Here is a 20,883-nt window from a genome sequence, read left to right on the forward strand (position 1 = left end):
TTTCCCTTGTTGCTTTTAATATTCTCTCTTTATCTTTAATTTTCGTCACTTTGATTACAGTGTATCTTGGTGTGTTCCCCTTTGGGTTTATCCTGTGTGGGACTCTCTGAGCTTACTAAATTTGGGTGATGGTTTCCTTTCCCAGGTTAGGGAAGTTTTCAGCTAGCATGTCTTCAAATATGTTCTCAGGCCCTTTCTTTCTCTCTCCTTCTTCAGGGACCTCTATAATGTGAATATTATTGCATGTGATGTTGTTCCAGAGATCTCTTAAATTGTCCTCATTTCTTTTCATTCTTTGTTCTTTTTTCTGTTCAACAGCAGTGATTTCCACTACTCTATCTTCCAGCTCACTGATCCGTTCCTTTGTATCATTTAGTCTGCTACTGATTCCTTCTAGAGTATTTTTCATTTTATTTATTGTATTCTTCATCTCTGTTTTGATCTTCTTTATATTTTTCTTTATATTTTCAATCTTAACCACTGGAGCACCAGGGAAGTCTCATAAATAAAGTTGTCTTTTGCTTTTTGTTTTTTTTTAAAAAAACTTCTGACTTCTCATTCTGTGCATCCATTCTTCTCCTGCGTTCTTTGATCTTTATGATCATTACTCTGAACTCTTTCTCAGGTAGATTGCTTTTCTCCACTTCACATAGTTCTTCTGGGGTTTTATCTTGTTCTTCCATCTGCAATATATTCCTCTGCCACCTCATTTTGTCTAAGTTGGTATTTTATTTTTATGTATGTGGTGTGTTAGTTACATTTCTCAACCTTGAAGAAGTGCCCTACTCTAGGAGACGTCCTTTGCATCCCAGCAGTACACTCCCCTCTTGTCACCCAAGCTGTATGCTCTAGGGGTTCCCTGTAAGAGGGCTGTGTGGGTCCTTCTGTTGTGGAGGGCTGACTGTGTGTGAACTGTTAGGCTTGGTTAGCCCCTAGTCCAGTTGGTTGCCAAGCTCTGCCTTGTGTTGATGCTGCTGGCTGCTGTTTAGTGGGGCATGGTCACAAGGCGGATGATTGCAGAACCTAGGGGGCTCCAGGGTTAGTTATGGTTCACTGGTAGGTGGAGTCAGGGTCCCAAAGACCCTGGGGCCATTGCCCACCCAGTGGTGGGTAAAGCCAGATTCTGGGGCTAGTGCCAGACTACCAGAAGACAGAGCTGGCTCCTGGAGTCTGCTGCAGGGCCCAGGGATCCCTGAGCTCATTTCAGATTATTGGGGAATATGGGGGCATTTCCTGACGCAGTTGGGTATGGGGTCCACTGTGTCCCAAACCTTGCATTAGCCTGCTAGTGGGCAGGGCCAGGTCCCAGCTGATTCCAGGGTATGGTCTGGCCTGCTGTTGGTGTACTCAATCCACAGGCTACAGGATCACAGTTTTCTTGTTTCTGGTGCCTGCCTCCTGATGGGTGAGGCTGGTCTAGAGGCTAGTGCAGGCTTGTTGGTGGGAAGGGCTGGTGCCTGCCCAGTGGTGGGTGGAGCTGGGCCTTGGCCCTCTGGTGGGCAGAGCTGTGTCCAGGGTCGTGTTTAGAGAGAGCCATGGGCTCAGGAAGTCTTTAGGCAGCCAGTCTGCTGATGGATAGGGCTGTCCCTGCCCACTTAGTTGTTTGGCCCAAGGCATCCCAGCACTGGCATTTACAGGCTATTGGGTAGGGCCAGGTATTGTTGCTAATGAGCCAAGATAGCAACTGCCAGTAGCATTGTTCACACATTTGAATGTTCCCCAGTAGGTCTGCCACCAGTGTCTATGTCCCCAGGGTGAGCCGCTGTCACCCCCCACCTCTCTAGGAGACTCTCCAAGACCAGCAGGTAGGTCTGGCAGAGGCTCCTATCAAATTACTGCTTTTTCCCTGGGTCCCGGTGCACATGAGATTTTTGTGTGCACACTTTAAGAGTGAAGTCTCTATTTCCCCCAGTCCTGTGGGGCTCCTGCAATTAAGCCCCACTGGCCTTCAAAACCAAATGCTCTGGGGGCTCTTCTTCCCAGTGCCTTACTCCTGGCCTAGGGAGTCTGACGTGGAGCTCAGAACTCTCACTCCTTTGGGAGAACCTCTGAAATATTATTCTCCAGTTTGTTGGTTGCCCTCCTAGAGCTATGGGATTTTTTTTTCCTTTTTTTTTTTTCTGCACTGCACGCCTTGTGGGATCTTAGTTCCCTAACGAGGGATTGGACCTGAGCCCTCGGCAGTGAAAGTGCAGAGTCCTAACCACTGGACCACCAGGGAATTCCCTGGGCTATGGGATTTGATTATATCATGAGTCTGCCCCTCCTGTCAGTCTTGTTGTGGTTCCTTCTTTATACCTTTAGTTGTAGAAGATCTTTTCCTAGTAGGTTCCAGTCTTTTTCATCAATGGTTCTTCTGCAGATAGTTGTGATTTTGGTGTGCTCATGAGAGGAGGTGAGCTCGGGGTCTTTCTGCTTTGCCATCTTGGCTACTCTCCCCTCTTAGCTCTTTTATATTCTTATTTTTTGTCCACATATGTTAGTCTCTTATTATTAATGTGTTTCTATCTATTACCCCTTGCATTATCTGTAGTTTATATTTGTTGTCACTATGTTGCTTGATGAATATATAATCCTTTTGTATCTTTCTTATAAATCGTAACTTTTAGCTTTGTAAAGTGTCCTCCTTTGTCAGATTTAATTATTTTGTTCTCTGAATTCTATTTTGTCTGATATCTGGCTTTCTGTTCCTGTTTTCTTACTGTTTTCAGTTGCTTGATGTATCTTTGCCCATCCCTTTACTTTTAGTCTTTTTGCATCATGATGTTTTAGGTATTTTTCTTGAATTGGGTTTTGCTTTATGAGCCAGTTTGAAAATCTTCTTCTTTAAATAGGCAGTTAAAACCCACTTGTATCTATTGCTATGACTGATATGTTTGTTCTCAAATCTGTTATATTATATTTTTGTAAATAGTATCTGATTTAGTTGTTTTTACTCTGTTTCTCTGTATAGTGTCTTCTTTGCTTTTCATTTTACTATCTTTTAGTATATAGGAAGGTTTGTATTTTCATTCCAGTGGTTACTTTTGTGAACTAGAAAAAAAAAGAGCAAATTAAACCCAAAGTAGAAGGAACAAAGTATAAAGGATGAAGCAAAAATCAATGGTACTTTGAAAAAAATTGATGAACCTCTATCTGTACTGATAAAGAAAAAATGGAGAGAAGATACAAATTACCAGTATCAGAAATAAAAGAGAGGACATCACTTCAAATCCCTCAGACATTAAAAAGGATAATAAGGGAATATCATGAGCAATGTTTTGCCAATAAATTCAACAACATGAAATTGACAAATTGTTTGAAAAACACAAATTACAAAAACTTAAGAAGAAACAGAAAACCAGAATAACCCTATATCTGTGAAAGAAATTTTAAACCAATGGTTTAAAAACCTTCCCCCCCCCAAAAAAACACCAGTCCCAGAAGGTGAATTCTATTGAACCTTTAAGAAAGAAATAATACTAATCCTATACCAAATCTTTCAGAAAAAAGTGGTGGAGGTTGCCAAATAAGGTCAAAATCACCCTGATTTCAAAACCACAGACACTAAAATAAAACTACAGATCAATATCTCTCATGAATTTAGATGAGAAAGTCCTTAATACAATATTAGTAAATTGATTCCAACAAAATATAAAAAGAGGAATACACCATAACTGAATGGAGTTTATACTTCATTAAAATTAATTGAGTCAGTATTTTATAGTCACACTTAATTTCTTATTCAAAGTAACTCCTTCACACAACTTCTTTAACAGATTTGACTCTTAACTTCATTCCACTATTTTTAAATATCAAATCCACTCTCCAAAAAATAAAGATTTGCCATCATTTAGGATTTCCAAAATTATTTGCCAAAGTCATTGGACCCCAGATTAAGAAATCCCTGCAGTTCTAACCCTGCCTCCAAAGTCAACTGATATATTGAAATCCCAGTGAGGAAACCTTACCCTTGATCATGGACTAGAATGGTTCTGTGTAGATGCAAAGAAAGTTACCATTTGGGGCTGAAAACTTGTGATTCATTTAAGTTATTTTCAAACTTAAATCTATATTTAATTTCCTTCTATTTTATTAGGCATAACTTAATTCATACAGTGTTACGCTTGCTCCTAAACATAAAGTTAAATTTTTTCTTTCAACTCAACATCACTGAATTCACCATTCATTTCTGTTACAACTCTAGAATACTTACTTTCCTTATTCATTCTTATTGTTTTCAGCTTTATTCATTCTTCAGATTGTATCTACATTTATCTGAAGAAACTAAAAGTAAGCGCATTACCATAATAGCGTGGGACTTAAAATTAGATCTCCTGCAAACTCTTATTTAAAAAGCGGGTATTTTAAAGCATTATTTTCTTAACCTGGTTGTTTGGTTCAAGGATAGACTTCAGTGCTAGATTTGCCCTAATGGTAGATCATGAACATCTTTTTCTTGTTGATGGAAAAAAGAGAAGTGACGTTTTAACCAGACTTTGTTCATCAAAAATATTATTTTTACTCTTTGCTCTTAGTGCCAAAAAACATTTTCTCACACAGATGTTTGTGTCTTCTTGCCATCTAAGATTTCCAGTAAGTGACTTGTTAATATCATAGCGGTTTATTCATAAACTTTAAACTTGGTGTTCCTTGATATTTTTATATTTGTTTTATAATCACTAAATTGGGGGAAAAATTTATACTCTGACAAGATCCTAAAAGAGTGTTAACGCACTTCACAAAGATATACAATACCACTTGTCTTAAGTAAAGAAATCAGAGTAAAAAGAAAATAAGAGGAAAGAAAGATACAACTATGGCTAAAATTTTGTATGCCGTGAAGGCCAGCATACTTCATTTGGAGCTAGGCCCCAAATCTGGCTCTTGACTTTATAGCCCCCAACATAAGGCTGCCAGATAAAATGCAGGATGGCCAGTTGAATTTGTTTCAGATGAACAACAAATAGTTTTTAGTATAAATACGCCCTGGACTCTTATTTGCTAAATCCAACAATCCTGCCACAGAGAGTACAATGCAGGCATTCTAACTAAGTGACCTGGCTAGGCAACCTCACCTAAAATTTAAAGGTTTCCTATTTCATTCCTGAACCCCAGAAGGTCTCTCACTCAGATGATATGAAGACTTGTGCCATAAAACTCGAAGTGCTTATTAGTGTTTTCTACTATAAGTACAGATGACTTTATGGCCCTTAACTTTTATTTTGAGATTTGCATTTTTTCTAATGTACTTAGGGAATAATTCTTAATCACATATTCAAATTGTTATGGCTTATCTTGTTTCCTGCTAAATATTCTGACTTTTTGACGAGCATGAAAATAACCCTGTCCCGAGAGGATACATTGTCAGCATCAGAGGTTGCATGGTGGGAATTTGAGCTCTTAAACCATATTCTTCCTTCACTAACAGACATCACATGTAGCACACTCTTCTGAAGTGGGGAACAAACCACATGGAGTATAGCAGTGACCATTTCCCTTCTCTGCATTGCGCCTTGTCCCTTTTACTCTACATACTGATGACAAGCTTTACAAGATTTTGGGATTTGTGGCTGGACTGCACAGCAATGTTGCCATTTCATCTGCATTCTGACAATGCCCTAAAGCCTTGGGTACAGATAAATAATTGGTGTGTTTGTAGTTTCATATATAGATATATAGATATATAGATATGAGAATATGAACATATCAGAGTGGTTTGGTCCTCAGAGTGGTTTTCCTGGGTCTAATGCTCTCATCATTATGTTCATTCTTGCTTGTAGAAATGCTGACATGCTCATTCTTTTTTCAAACTGGCCCCTTGGTGTTTCTGCCCCAGACATTGCCCTTTCAGCAACTAACCTTCCTCTGGAAGCTTTTCCTGATTTTTTTATATGCCTCACCCTGGGAGTTCTAATTTGGTATAGTTAGTTTAGTTTATTTTGAATATAAATTTTTATCTTCATACTTCATTTTGGAAAAAAAGTACCATTTTTCTTAAATTGCTTAAATCACAAATTATTATTTTTCCTAAGTTTTAATTGTGCCCTCTGTATTCTCCTATGTTCCCTTTTTAAAAATTAATAAACTTTATGTTTTTAGAGTTTTAGGTTCCCAGCAAAATTGAGCAGAAAGTACAGTTCCCATGTACCCTGTCTCCACACACACATAACCTCTCCCAGTATCAACATCTTGCACCAGAGAAGTACATTTGTTACAACTAAAGAACCTACCTTGACATATTATTATCACCCAAAGTCCATAATTTACATTTGGGTTCACTCTTTGTGTACATTTTATGAGTTCTGACGCATGTATAATGATATGTATCCACCACTGTAGTATCATACAGGATAGTTTCATTGTCCTAAAAATCCTCTGTGCTCCACCTATCTCTGTTTTCTTTTTAAACTTTTCTTATTCTCTGGTACTATTTTGAAATTCAGCTCCATTGTGTAATAGAGTTTTGCCCTACATCCCTGAAGAAAAATATTAAAACAATCAAATCTGATCACAGAGTTCTTTTTTTTTTTTTCTTACCGAACTTCAAACAGGTGATGGAAAGTGAAGAGTTCATGTTGCTTCCAGCCAATCAACTCATTGATATAATATCTAGTGATGAACTAAATGTTCGCAGCGAAGAACAGGTGTTCAATGCAGTGATGGCCTGGGTTAAATACAGTATTCAAGAAAGACGTCCTCAGTTACCCCAGGTATGATGGAAATGCTTCTTTAAGTAACTGTTTTGTACTGGATGAAATAATATGTATTTGACTTGCAAAAAAGAAACAATCTTCACTAGCCTTCATATTAGACTGTAAAAAAGACCATCTCTTTCCAAATAATCAAGGAGGTAAGTGTTAAGAAGCATTTTAAGCATTTATCATTACGAACTTTTTGCTCCTTTGCTTCTTCTGTTTTGCATCAACTCTAGGTTTGGGCCATAGCACAAATCAGAACTTAAATGATACAAAATGAACAAAAGAAAGTAAGGATAGCAATTATCATGTTTCACTTCCCTATGGCTTGGAAATCCCACCACAGTTTGAAGAGTAAAGAATTATATGGGTCATAAGTGGTCACTAAATGAAATTTAATGTTCTTGTTATTATGATGATAGTCCTTAGCAATTTAATGGGATATTCTTCTAGATTGTTAATTAGAGTACAGCCATGTGAGCTAATTATAGAAGAGCTTATAACAACATACTGCTGAAAGCGTAAAATAGCATTCTAAAGTGATATTAGTGTGCTTTCAATTTTCTGATTATTCTAATTACTGAATTGGTGGTTAGAATAAATTTAGTATTTATGCCTTCCCTCCATCTTCATTGTTTATTAGTTAGATCAATTAATTAACCCAATTAGATCTCAAAATAGTTGGAAACACAGTAGGGAGCATGGGTTATGTATTCTCTTAAATATCTTGCAGATGGGAGTTTGTGCCTTTAATAGCGTTTATTTATTTATTTATTTATTTATTTATTTATTTATTTATTTAGCACAATGGGTTCATCTTAAACTCATGTCTTTAATTTGAAAACTCTGTGTTTTCCTCTCTCTGGTCCTTTCCCCGGAACATCAACTCCTGTGTCTCCTTTCAAAACCCTCACTGGCCTTCAGAGTCATCTCAAAACCAGTTTACATGCACTGAATTTGTATTTACCCAAACCTATTATCTCCAAATTATAGATACTCTCATCCATCAAACTGCACTCCCAACCAGCCAAACACACAGTGATTTTTTCTGTTTTGAAGTTTTGCATGGGACATAAGTAAACCAGATTGCAGCCTTCCTGACATCAGGTGTGGCTGTGTTAATTTATCTCTGCATTCTCTGAGCCTGGCACATTTAGGAACATGGTAGGTGCTCAGTATTGGCTGGAAAAATAAATTGAGATAATTGCATTAGACCTTCCTAAACGGGGTACCACAATGAGCTGTCTGACAAACTGCTCTTGACGTCATTTTCTGGAATCATCTGTGCATCATCTTTAATAGTGTTTATTATCTCATAGGTGCTGCAGCATGTTCGTTTGCCTTTGCTTAGTCCCAAGTTTCTGGTGGGTACTGTAGGCTCTGATCCCCTCATCAAAAGTGATGAAGAATGCAGGTATGAATGACCTTGGATGGGAAAAATCAACAACCAAACATTCCTGTCCTCTCCTAATTTCCTTATTTGTATTGCTTCCTAAATACTGTATTTTTTAGTGCTGAAATCAAGGCAGTATTTAACTGGTTTTTCTTCTGGGCTAGGGTCAAAAGGAGATGGAAAAAGAGATGACAACTTACAGCATTCCATTCCATTAGTTTTTTTTATGTGTGGTATTTATTGGTGTAGAAGTGGCAATAAAGAGGTAGATTTCTAAGATTTAATGCAAGCTTGAGTTTGAAGAGGCAGTTCTCTGCTAATACATCTTTTCTTGAGATAAATAATGCTCTTGACTCCATCAAAAAAGTGTATGAGGAGGGCTTCCCTGGTGGTGCAGTGGTTGAGAGCCCGCCTGCCGATGCAGGGGACATGGGTTCGTGCCCCGGTCCGGGAAGATCCCATATGCCACGGAGCAGCTGGGCCCGTGAGCCATGGCTGCTGAGCCTGTGCATCCGGAGCCTGTGCTCCGCAACGGGAGAGGCCACAACAGTGAGAGGCCCGTGTACCGCAAAAAAAAAAAAAAAAAAGTGTATGAGGAGCACTTTTTCATTCCATCACATATGCCTAGTTAGGTAATAGGATCAGCCTTGCTTTCTGAGATCGTGGACAGAGTTAAAGGTCTACTACACCCCTAAAGTAGCTATGGAAAGATTTCCACTAGAGCTTGATGAAGCTGTTTCATAATGTTTTTTTGACTGAAAGAAACTCTAAATGCTTTTACATGACAAACAAACAGAACACCTACTTTATTGGGCTATCTCTGTACTATATACAAAATTTAATAAACTACTTTTCCACTTGACACATTTTAAAGTCCAGTTTCAAATCCTAAACCATACGGTGTTTTGTTTTTTGTTTTTTGTTTTTGCGATACGTGGGCCTCCCACTGCTGTGGCCTCTCCCCTGCGGAGCACAGGCTCCAGATGCGCAGGCTCGGGCCACGGCCCACGGGCCCAGCCACTCCGCGGCTCGTGGGATCCTCCCGTACCGGGGCACAAACCTGCATCCCCCGCATCGGCAGGTGGACTCTCAACCACTGTGCCACCAGGGAAGCCCCATACGGAGTTTTTAACTATTGTTTCCCAGCATGTTCCATATATAACAATGAAATAGTGAGTCAGAACTCTCTTTAAACTATACCAACCTTTGGATCTCCCTTTGTGACTAAAGAAACTTGTTCTAGAATCAGGAATCTCTAGAACAGAGGTAGGACATATAGATTCATTTGCATTTCTTCTATAATCTGAAGTGTGTTCCTTTAACAGGAGATGTTAGAGGGGGTTTTAGGTGTTTACCTTTTAAACTTAAAGACAAGTGGCAATTAATTCCCCCAAAATATTTATAACAGCAGAAGGAAAACCACATGAACTATGGCTGCTGAAATCTGAAGAAACAATACAAAGGTGCCCCTCTCCCATAAAATATAAATTGGATTGTACTGATTCCAGTGCAGAAATTAAAGATACTTATAAAGTCACTTTTAAAAGAAGCCTGTTCCTGATATCCTGACCTTATTATTTACTAGCTGTGTGACCTTATTCAAGTTACTTAAACCTCTTTCTGGTACAGTTCCTTTATCTATAAAATAGGGATAATAACAGTACCTATTCCACAGAGCTGTGGTGGAGATTAAATGAGTTAATATGTATTAAGCCCTTATTATTGTTGTTACTATTAATTTTGTGTTGGCCACTAAGTATTAGCTCTATAGTACTCTTTCTAGGAACCCTCGAACAACTTAATTAAAAACCAGGAATTAGGAGATCACAGTCTTTGTTTTTAGCTAAGGAAGCTAGAAAAAGTTCTTGGCCATCAGCTTGGGATTTTGGTGGGGGGTTGTTTGTTTTTGTTTTTAACATAAATAAACTCAGATGAGGCCTTAGCAAAGCCATATACTGGAAGTACATTACTGGGTCATGCCTGGGACTGGTCCAGCAGGAATAAATTACTCGATGTAATATAAAGTAAAAAGAGAAATGAAAACATAGTGTAATTTAGGAAACACTTTCAGAGTTGAGAAAGAACAGAGTGACAGATTGAATTTGCACTAGTCACACACTGAATCATTCAGAGGACTCAAGTGAAATAAGTACATAAATAGTATGAGTTAGGATATTGTATTTAACAAGTGTAATTACTAGGTTCTTCTCATAAAGTACCTTAATAGAAAAAAAAACAAAACTGTTCATCCTCAGTAGACTTGTTGAGAATAAACTATTCATACAGTACCAGATAGAAAACTAATATTAAGTGACAATAGAGTGTTTCTTTTTAGCAATCCAATTTTTGACCTAGTTTTATTACTTTAATCTAGCAAATATCTAGTGTCATGGCTAATGTGCTACTTTGCCAGTATCCTGCAAAATCTAGTAAAATTCATTAGAAAGCAGTAACTATGCAGGCTGATAATTAAGTTGTAATTTTTAGTTTCCCATAAGTTATTGTTAGCCTCAAGCATGTTGAGTTTTAGGCTAAATTTGCGGTAAGATATGAAGTCATGACGGAAATACCAATCAATTCATAGCTCACAGTGTGACTGGCATCATTGCTCTTTTTAATGTTGGCTGGCATTCATGATTTGGTTTGATTTATGCTTGCTCCCCTTTGCCATCTTACATATTCCTTAACCATATTGGGATTTGACTAACAATATTCTTTAGACATTTGGAATAACGGCAGAATTTTTCCACAGAGACTTGGTAGATGAGGCGAAAAACTATCTTCTATTGCCTCAAGAACGACCACTAATGCAAGGACCAAGGACAAGACCACGGAAACCTATTCGATGTGGAGAAGTACTCTTTGCAGGTTTGGATCTTAATATACTGTGACTAAACCAAATATTTTCCTACTTGAGAGACTGTCATTTGAGTAGTCCTTTGGTCGGTTGTGATATCTGTAAGAAATGCATAATAATTTATGATGTGGACTTCCCTGGCGGTCCAGTGGTCAAGACTCCATGCTTCCACTGCCAGGGGCACAGGTTCAGTCCCTCGTTGGGGAATTAAGAACCAGCATGCTGTGCAGCACATGGCCAAAAAAATAAAATATTTTTTTTAAATTGTAAAAAAAAAATGTTCACACCTTTTAAAAACAAACAAAAAATAACATGATGTATCTTGACTCTTAACTCATGATCCAACACTGGTGCTCTCCAAAAGAGTGCTGCATTTTTATATAAATCTAAAAATGTCATGCAGTGGATGTTTTGTTATAAATCATATGCATGAATTTATATTCCAGTGTGCCAGTCACCTCATAATTACATGGAACTGTCAAGAAACATTATCTTACATTAAACAGTTACACTCTTTCCTAGCTCTCCTGAGCTAGATTGAGCCCAAGACATCCTGCTGTATCATTCTGCTCCCACTGTCTGCCCCTAATATCTGAGAACTTTCAATCACTTCTGTGCACATAAATTCACCTCTCTTAGTCACTTGAATAACAACTTTCTCACTGTTTGGTAAAACTTCTCACTAGTTCTGTCTTAGTCCGTTCAGACCACTATAACAGAAAACCATATACTGGGTGGCTTATAAACAACAGAAATTTATTTCTTATAGTTCTGGAGGCTGGCAAGTACAAGATCAAGGTGCCAGCAGATTTTGGTGTCTGGTGAGGGCCCACTTTGTCCTTCTTTGTAGACTCCATCTTTTCATCTTTTGCTATGTCCTCATGTGGAGGAAGGGGCATGGGATCTCTCTGAAGTCTCTTTTATAAGAGTACTAATTCCATTCATGAGGGCAGAGCACCTCCCTAAGGCCTCACCTCCTGATACCATCACATTGAGGAATAGGTTTCAATATATGAATTTCAGAGGGACACATTCAGTCTATAGCAAGTTCTTTCTCTTCAAAATTTTTTTCAAATCTTGATTCATGGAACTAGCTGGAACCTATTATATTCTTTGTATTTATGCTCCCACATTTCAGTAATTCCATGGCTATTAAATGTAGGCTTCCTTGGATTCTCTTTGATATGTTAAGTGTTCTATTCCTTTTCATCAGGGAATTCTATGTAATCACTGGGGCACAGTATCCTTTCCCTTCAGCCTAACCACTTGCCTATATTTTCCCCTTCAGTTTTATCTTCTCTTGGCATGTGGGAATGTATTTTCCCTTACATTTTTAGAAGAAAAATTTGATAATTTATGTTTGAGATCTCCTTTTTAAATTTTTTCATCTAAATTTCTTCACATAGAGGACTGTAGCATTTCTTCAACAAGAAAATTGATGCCACATTTTCTTTTTCTGTCTAATCCTCATCGGGCTTTTTCCTTCTCTTTTGAAAGATTCCTTCATTCCTGTTTTAGATTTCAGACTTGATTATTAATTCATCATGTACTGAATTCTCCCATACTCCCAGTATCCTATGTCTCTGTTTATTGTTATTAATAGATTTATTTCTATTATCATTCTTATTTATTCCTATGACTTTCATTCCTATATATGCATGCACAGGTACATATTCACATACTCATGTGGGTTTACTTGCTTGCATGCTCACACCTATGTACATCTGCCTCCTCACTCCCACATACCATCTATAGTTGCCATAAATCGGTGAATAAATTCATTGCCAGATCTGGTTAAGTTCCCAGGGAGGTCTTTATAACATCTGTTTCACTTTGTTGGTTAAACTAGATAAATTATATTGTTAAAGGTCTTTTATTTATAAAAGTAGTTTATGTGCCAGCTCCCTATACATACAAGAATGCTATAAATTACATCAGAGTTTCTGTTTCCCCAATTATGCAAGTCAGTTAGCTATTTTTTTTAATTAGAAGGAAGCAAGATCTAATTATTTGGTACCTAAGGTTTATTTTCATGATGTCATGTTGGTTTCAGGAATTCTAGTACTAGTAGGGCCATCTTTGTGGAGGTATATCCATTGTTATCAAGATCTATTAACTATTTTATTTGGCTGTATGTTACCTGGAGAAGGGAGGACAGTATACTACTGTTTCATCAGCCTCAGAATATTCTGGCAGTGAATTAAGAACTAGATTAAGGAAGAGGGGAAGATAATGTGAACTCAGGAGAAAATGGAACAGAAGAGAACCTTCCTATGATCAAAAGCTAGAAACTTGATCAAAAGCTAGAAACTAAGCCAAATAGGTTTATGGAAAGTACAATACATTTCAGGTCCAGGGTTCTTTATGAATTCAGTGGGGGTTACCAATCCAGTGAAACTAGACAAGGTACACCTTTGGGGATGCTGAGAGACAATAATGTAGCTCCATTAAATAGAAATTTAAACTTGACTTGAATTACTCAACAGCTGCCATCTTTATCCTGCTGGTTCCCACCATATTCCAATATAACATGATTATAAATTGTCAGGTGCCATGTTTTCAATGTGTAACCATCTTCACTAAACTCTCATTTGCCTCTGTTGATTAAATCATGGTATTAATGAAATCACACTTTGCCTTCCTTAGAAGCCAGTTAAATTGGATCAATTTCATGATCTCAAACTTTTTTTTTTTTTTTTTTTGCGGTATGTGGGCCTCTCACTGTTGTGGCCTCTCCCGTTGTGGAGCACAGGCTACGGATGCGCAGGCTCAGTGGCCATGGCTCACGGGCCCAGCCTCTCCGCGGCATGTGGGATCTTCCCGTACCGGGGCACGAACCCGTGTCCCCTGCATCAGCAGGCGGACTCTCAACCACTGTGCCACCAGGGAAGCCCCATGATCTCAAACTCTTGCTAGTAATCTCATAATTTCATACTGCTGATTGGGTATCTGATTCCTCTACTATATTTTTAACTACTTCAGAGCAAGGACCATTTCTGATTTATTTTTGTAGTTTCCATATTGTATAGCAATCTTGTCAGAGCAGGCATCAATAAAGATTAATTGCATGCTGTTGATCCTGAGGAACACTAGTGAGAAATTAGCATTGACCCATCATGATTAATGGAAAAGGAAAATTGGAAAACAAAAATGGATTGCTAATGTCACTTTGTGCATGAAAGATAACCTATTTTTAATTTTTTTTAATATTTATTTATTTATTATTTTTGGCTGCGTCGGGTCTTAGTTGCAGCATGCAGGATCTTCGTTGCAGTATGGGGGATCTTTCATTGCGGCACGGGCTCTTTGTTGCAGCGCACAGCCTTCTCTCTAGTTGGTGGGGGGGGGTGCAGGTTTTCTCTCTAGTTGTGGCGTGGGCTCCAGAGCACATGGGCTCTGTAGTTGTGGTGCACAGGCTCCAGAGCATATGGGCTCTGTAGTTTGCAGCACACGGGCTCTCTGGTTGAGGCACATGGGCTCAGTAGTTGTGGCACGGGCTTAGTTGCCCCGCAGCATGTGGGATCTTAGTTCGCCGACCAGGGATTGAACCCGTGTCCCCTTCACTGGAAGGTGGATTCTTTACCACTGGACCACCAGGGAAGTCCCACAATAACCTATTTGTAAATAACAATTTAAAAATTTTTTCTGATTATAGAAGTGAATACACATGAAATATAGAAATATTTGTTAACATAGAAAAACATAAAGAAGAAAAGTTAAATCATCTGTCACCTCTTTTACACTATTAAAGTCTCCTTTTTCATTTGTAGAGAAAAACCATTAGGTCTTTTTCTTTACAACTGTATTGGTTTTCCCTGCTTTCTCAGTCTTTTTATGCTATCCAGATCTGACCTCTATTCTTGAGTGATACTGTTCCACTGACATTATTTTAGATCTTGACCCACCTGTCTCTACTTAAAACTTAATCCTTAATTTGCTTTGGTTTTTATTGCAATTTTTTCATTATCTTTGGAATGCCAAATTACCAGTTCTCACTTAACTTTGGAAAATTAAGTCTTCATTTCTTCATTCTGGAAGCCTAAGATCAAATCTATAATCTCAGTAGTTTTATTACTCAGCATTTTACTCCTACTGATGTCTTCTGGCTTGTCCTCTTGTTTTCCATTAGGTTTCTTGATGCTTCTCAATTCTGTGCTTCTGTTTTGTTGGGGATTTTTTTTTTTTAGTATTCAGTTCACTGATCCTTATTCCAGACACTTTGTGAAAGTTGCCTACTTTAAGGTAATACTTTTTGATCAAATCTGTCTGTGAAGTAATTCTTTTCACAGTCAACATCTCACGCATATAAAACTATATGTCACCTTTTCAGCAATATTTTGTCTTAAGTACATCACTTAACACAGATTGAGAGTTCTCACAGCAGAAACTACGCACACACTTTATCTTGCTAAGTACAGTGTATTGGTTTATAATAATAACTAGTTCTGTCCCCGTTATGCCATCACCTGCTGCCTTGGAAATCATAATGCACATAAAATTGCCATGAGGCAGTGGAATTGAACAACTTTTTCCTTTGCTTGTTTCCCCAGGTCACAAAAAAGGTTTAAATTTCATTTCCTAACGGCCTATTTTTTTTCTTTAGTATCAAAGAACACAGATTATGAAGTGATATTAACTTGATTTGGAGCCGTGTAATCCAATAAAAAGCTGGTTTTAATAGCTTTCATTATAAATTGTGCTTGAGGTTTAATGATTAGGCTGTTTGATTTGTCTCAAGTGCTTATAACCCTCACATTTGCAGCCAAATTTTATGTTGGAAGTTAAGGTGTTTTCTCTGATATTGAAACTCCAGGCATATATCCCAGAACAGAATTCAAATTTAAGCAAATTAATATAGACAAAACTTACTGTGATTTAGTATTAGTTGAATATCCTAATTTAAATGAAATCATAATAAAATAAAATGTATACAGCATATTGAGATTTGAAATAAGGAATGAGTTTTCAAATCCACCAGAAGAAGCTTAAAAACATTCCCATTTTATTCTGGCTCAGGAAGTTATTGAGACCTCCAAGAAACCATTAGTTTTCAAATGTTTTGAGGTTAAGTTATCCTTAGACTTCACTTTTTAAGCTCCAGAATCTAGCTCTTATTTTAGATTGAAATAGAGATGATTTTAAAGAATAACAAATTAAATTTATCTGCTATAATTACACTTTTTTTCAGGGAACACTCAGAGAAGCTTTATTGAACTCAGTTTGACCCTGTTATTCTGAGTATTACTTACTTATGAAAAATGTAATTTCTTCAAACTGTTTTCTGATCCTGAATGTCATGTTGGATATTGTAGAATTCAGTACAGACTGCAGATTAAACAGAAGGCAAAACATTTTATAAGTCATAAGAATTTTTGTATTATTTTTAGTCACAAGATGAGGTCATGAGTAGATGAGCCAAAATCCCTCTCCCCTAATAGAATAAAAGACTTTTTTTTTTAAACAGGCTTCTGAGGTATGGTTCTTTTGGTTTTTGATAATACCTTACATTTATGTAGAGGCAACAGTCAAGGCCTAGTTTTCTAACTAAATTCAATGTTCTAGCCATTAAATGCCACATTACTTCCCAATGCAATTTGAATTGGTGTCCTTGCCCTCCTCTGTAAAATGGACCTAATACTAACTTATTTAGAAAATTCCCAGTGGAATTTAGAAAATCCCAGTGGAATAAGTAAAAATCATAACTTATGTTTTAACCTGCTTCTAGAGGCTTTTGGTAAGTCCAAGCATTAGGACTTAACCAAATAAAAGTTAGCAGTGAGTGATACATTCTATGCTTTAGGACAGGTATTCTCCTGACCATTTCTGTTACTTCCCCAGTTGGTGGTTGGTGCAGTGGAGATGCCATTTCCAGTGTTGAACGATATGATCCACAGACCAATGAATGGCGAATGGTAGCTTCAATGAGCAAAAGGCGATGTGGAGTTGGGGTCAGTGTTCTTGATGACCTGTTATATGCAGTAGGAGGCCATGATGGGTCCTCTTATCTCAATAGTGTTGAAAGGTAAGTAGGGTCAATTTGAAATTTTTTTCTCTCCTATTCATATTATTTTGTTTGAGATGTTAATTAGAAACAGATGTAACATGTTGCTTTAGTTTTGTGTCTGTGGCACTAGCTCACAGCCTAGACCACTTACTGTGACATATAAGTCCTTTACGATCTGACCTCCACCTGTTTTTCCATTCTGTCTCCCCTGGCACACCACTGTTCCCTAAACACGCTAGTGCAGACCCACCAAATTGTTTGCAGTTCCTTAGACATACTGTCCTCTTTCGTGCCTCTTTGCCTACATATATACATGCTGTTTGTTCTTCCCCGGAATATCTTTTCAAGATTCAAATGTTACTTCTCATATAAAGCCTTCTCTGGTACCATACAGACAAGTTAGTTACTCAGTCCTCTGATCTTTCACAAGTATTTTGAACATACTTGTACATATCACATTGGCTGTAATTGTTTATTGAAATGTCTTTTCCCACATCTGTGACAATGCCTGATACATTGGAAACCTACAATAATTTATTTTTTAATAACTTCTAGCTTCTTGTTCTCATACAACCCTTTTTCATTCAGCTGTGTTCTTGAAACTTACCAAACATATCTATGAAACCCTGCAGCATATCAAGATCTAGAGATACAGATTGTATAGTTGAAAAGAAAAAAAACAACAACAGAGCAATCAGCTCCATAGAAGTTTTAAAAAGAAAGCACACTTAAAAACAAATTGAGTTAACTAAATAAGGGTGAAAATGATTACATATTTACAACTTAATAACAGTGAAGCCCATAAATATCAAAATGTGTGGTCTGCAACTAAAGTAATATTCAGAGGCAAATTTATATACATTATAACTTATGTGCATTCATTTGAAAATAAGAAAGATGGGAAAATAAATCACGCTTTTAAATAAAAAAGTTATAAAAAGAGCAACAAAACCCAAGAAAATAGAAGGAAGAAATTAACTGGAAAGAAAAATTAATGAAATTAAAAACAAATATATAGCTACAAAAAGAGCAATTTGATAGTATTTTTTTTAATTAAAAATGAAGAGGAAGACCTTCAAGATGGTGGAGGAGTAAGACGTGGAGATCACCTCGCTCCCCACAAATACATCAAAGATATATCTACAAGTGGAACACCTCCTACAGAACATCTACTGAATGCTGGCAGAAGACCTCAGACTTCCCAAAAGGGAAGAAAATCCCCACTGGGTAGGGCAAAAGAAAAGAGGAAAAACACAGACAAAAGAATAGGGATGGGACCTGCACCTCTGGGAGGGAGCTGTGAAGGAGGAAAAGTTTCCACACACTAGGAAGCCCCTTCACTGGCGGAGACAGGGTTGGGGGGAGCTTCAGAGCCATGGAGGAGAGCACAGCAACGGGTGCAGAGGGCAAAGCAGATAGATTCCTGCACAGAGGATCAGTGTTGACCAGTACTCACCAGCCTGAGAGGCTTGTCTGCTCACCCACTGGGGAGGGTGGGGGCTGGGAGCTGAGGCTCGGGCTTCAAAGATCAGATCCCAGGGAGAGGACTGGGGTTGGCTGCATGAACACAGCCTGAAGGGGGCTAGTGTGCCACAGCTAGCCAGGAGAGAGTATGGGAAAAAGCCTGGACCTGCCAATGAGGCAAGAGACCATTGTTTGGGGTGCACAAAGAGAGGTGATTCCTTCCCTCTGTGCCCACAGAAGGCAGAGCACTGCCTAAGCGAGCTCCAGAGATGGACGCAAGCTACGGCTATCAGCTTGGACCCCAGAGATGGGCATGAAATGCTAAGGTTGCCGCCACCATCCACTAAAAATCCTGTGTGCAAGCACAGGACACTATCCACCACCCCCCATGGGAGCCTGTGCAGCCTGCCACTGCCAGGGTCCCATGATCCAGGGACAACTTCCCCAGGAGAACATACGGCATGCCTCAGGCTGTTGCAATGTCACACTGGCCTCAGCGGCCACAGGCTCGCCCCGCATTCCCATTATGACTACCTTACCCCGCCCTCCACCCAGCCTGAGTGAGCCAGAGCCCCCTAATCAGGCGCTGCTTTAACCCCCTCCTGTCTGGATGGGGAAAAGGTGCCTCAGGTCTTGCGGGGAACAGATTCCTGAGGGTGACCTACACACAGAGGTGGGACCAAAACCAAAGCTGAACCCCAGGAGCTGTGCGAACAAAGAAGAGGAAGAGAAATTTCTCCATGCAGCCTCAGGAGCAGTGGATTAAATCCCGACAATCAACTTGATGTACCCTGCATCTGGGGAATACCTGAATAGACAACAAATCGTCTCAAAATTGAGGTGGTGGACTTTAGGAGCAACTGTAGACTTAGGGTTTGCTGTCTGCAGCTGATTTGTTTTTGATATTTATGTTTATCTTAGTTTAGTTTTTCACACTTGTTATCATTGGTGGATTTGTTTATTGGTTTGGTTGCTCTCATTTTTTAAATTATTATTTTGTTGTTAATAATTTTTTTATGTACTTTATTTTATTTTACTTTATTTTTTTCTTTCTTTTTTCCTCCCTTTTCTTCTGAGCCGTGTGGCTGACAGGGTGTTGGTGCTCTGGCCTGGTGTCAGGCCTGAGCCTCTGAGGTGGGAGAGCCAAGTTCAAGACACTGGACCACCAGAGACCTCCCGGCCCCACGTAATATCAATCAACGCTAAGACCCAGCTCCACTAAAGTTAAACAAAATGAAAAGACAGAACTATGTAGCTGATGAAGCAGCAAGGTAAAAACCCACCAGACCAAACAAACGAAGAGGAAATAGGAAGTCTACCTGAAAAAGAATTCATAGTAATGATAGTAAAGATGATCCAAAATCTTAGAAATGGAATGGAGAAAATACAAGAAACGTTTAACAAGGACCTAGAAGAACTAAAGAGCAAACAAACAATGATGAGCAACACAATAAATTAAATTTAAAATTCTCCAGAAGGAATCAAGAGTAGAATAACTGAGGCAGAAGAATGGATAAGTGACCTGGAAAACAAAATACTGGAAATAACTACTCAGAGCAGAATAAAGAAAAAAGAATGAAAAGAATTGAGGACAGTCTCAGAGACCTCTGGGACAACATTAAACGCACCAACATTCGAATTATAGGGGTCCCAGAAAAAGGAGAGAAAAAGAAAGGGTCTGAGAAAATATTTGAAGAGATTATAGTTGAAAACTTTCCTAACACGGGAAAGGAAAGTCAAGTCCAGGAAGCACCGCGAGTCCCATACAGGATAAATTCAAGGAGAAACACACCAAGACACATATTAATCAAACTATCGAAAATTAAATTCAAAGAAAAAATATTAAAAGCAGCAAGGGAAAAGCAACAAATAACATTAGAGGAAATCCCCCATAAGGTTAACAACTGATCTTTCAGCAGAAATTCTGCAAGCCAGAAGGGAGTGGCAGGACATATTTAAAGTGATGAAAGGGAAAATCCTACAACCAAGATTACTCTACCCAGCAAGGATGTCTTTCAGATTCAAGAGAGAAATTAAAACCTTTACAGACAAGCAAAAACTGAGAATTCAGCACCACCAAACCAGCTTTACAACAAATGTTAAAGGAACTTCTCTAGGCAGGAAACACAAGAGAAGGAATAGACCTACAAAAACAAACCCAAAACAATTAAGAAAATGGTAAGAGGAATATACATATCAATAACTACCTTAAATATAAATGGATTAAATGCTCCAACCAAAAGTCATAGACTGGCTGAATGGATACAAAAATAAGACCTGTATATATGCTGTCTACAAGAGACCCACTTCAGACCTAGGGACACATACAGACTGAAAGTGAGGGGATGGAAAAAGATATTCCATGGAAATGGAAATCGAAAGAAACCTGGAGTAGCAATTCACATATCAGAAAAAAAAAGACTTTAAAATAAAGACTATTACAAGAGACAAAGAAGGACACTACCATAATGATCAAGGGATCAATCCA

General features: G+C 38.3%; 1 protein-coding gene across 2 annotated transcripts in view; it reads left to right on the plus strand.

The window, feature by feature from the left end:
* Positions 1-20,883, plus strand: part of KLHL20 (kelch like family member 20) — a 77,479-nt gene that overhangs the window by 33,935 nt on the left and 22,661 nt on the right. For both annotated transcript variants that reach the window (XM_081254576.1, XM_081254577.1), the window contains 4 exons: positions 6,534-6,692; positions 7,997-8,091; positions 10,823-10,938; positions 16,766-16,949. In XM_081254576.1, the coding sequence (XP_081110702.1) occupies positions 6,534-6,692; positions 7,997-8,091; positions 10,823-10,938; positions 16,766-16,949 (554 nt within the window). The remainder of the gene's footprint in view (positions 1-6,533; positions 6,693-7,996; positions 8,092-10,822; positions 10,939-16,765; positions 16,950-20,883) is intronic.

Source organism: Mesoplodon bidens (genome assembly GCF_964165515.1).
Source record: "Mesoplodon bidens genome assembly, chromosome: 2".
Lineage (NCBI taxonomy): Eukaryota > Metazoa > Chordata > Mammalia > Artiodactyla > Ziphiidae > Mesoplodon > Mesoplodon bidens.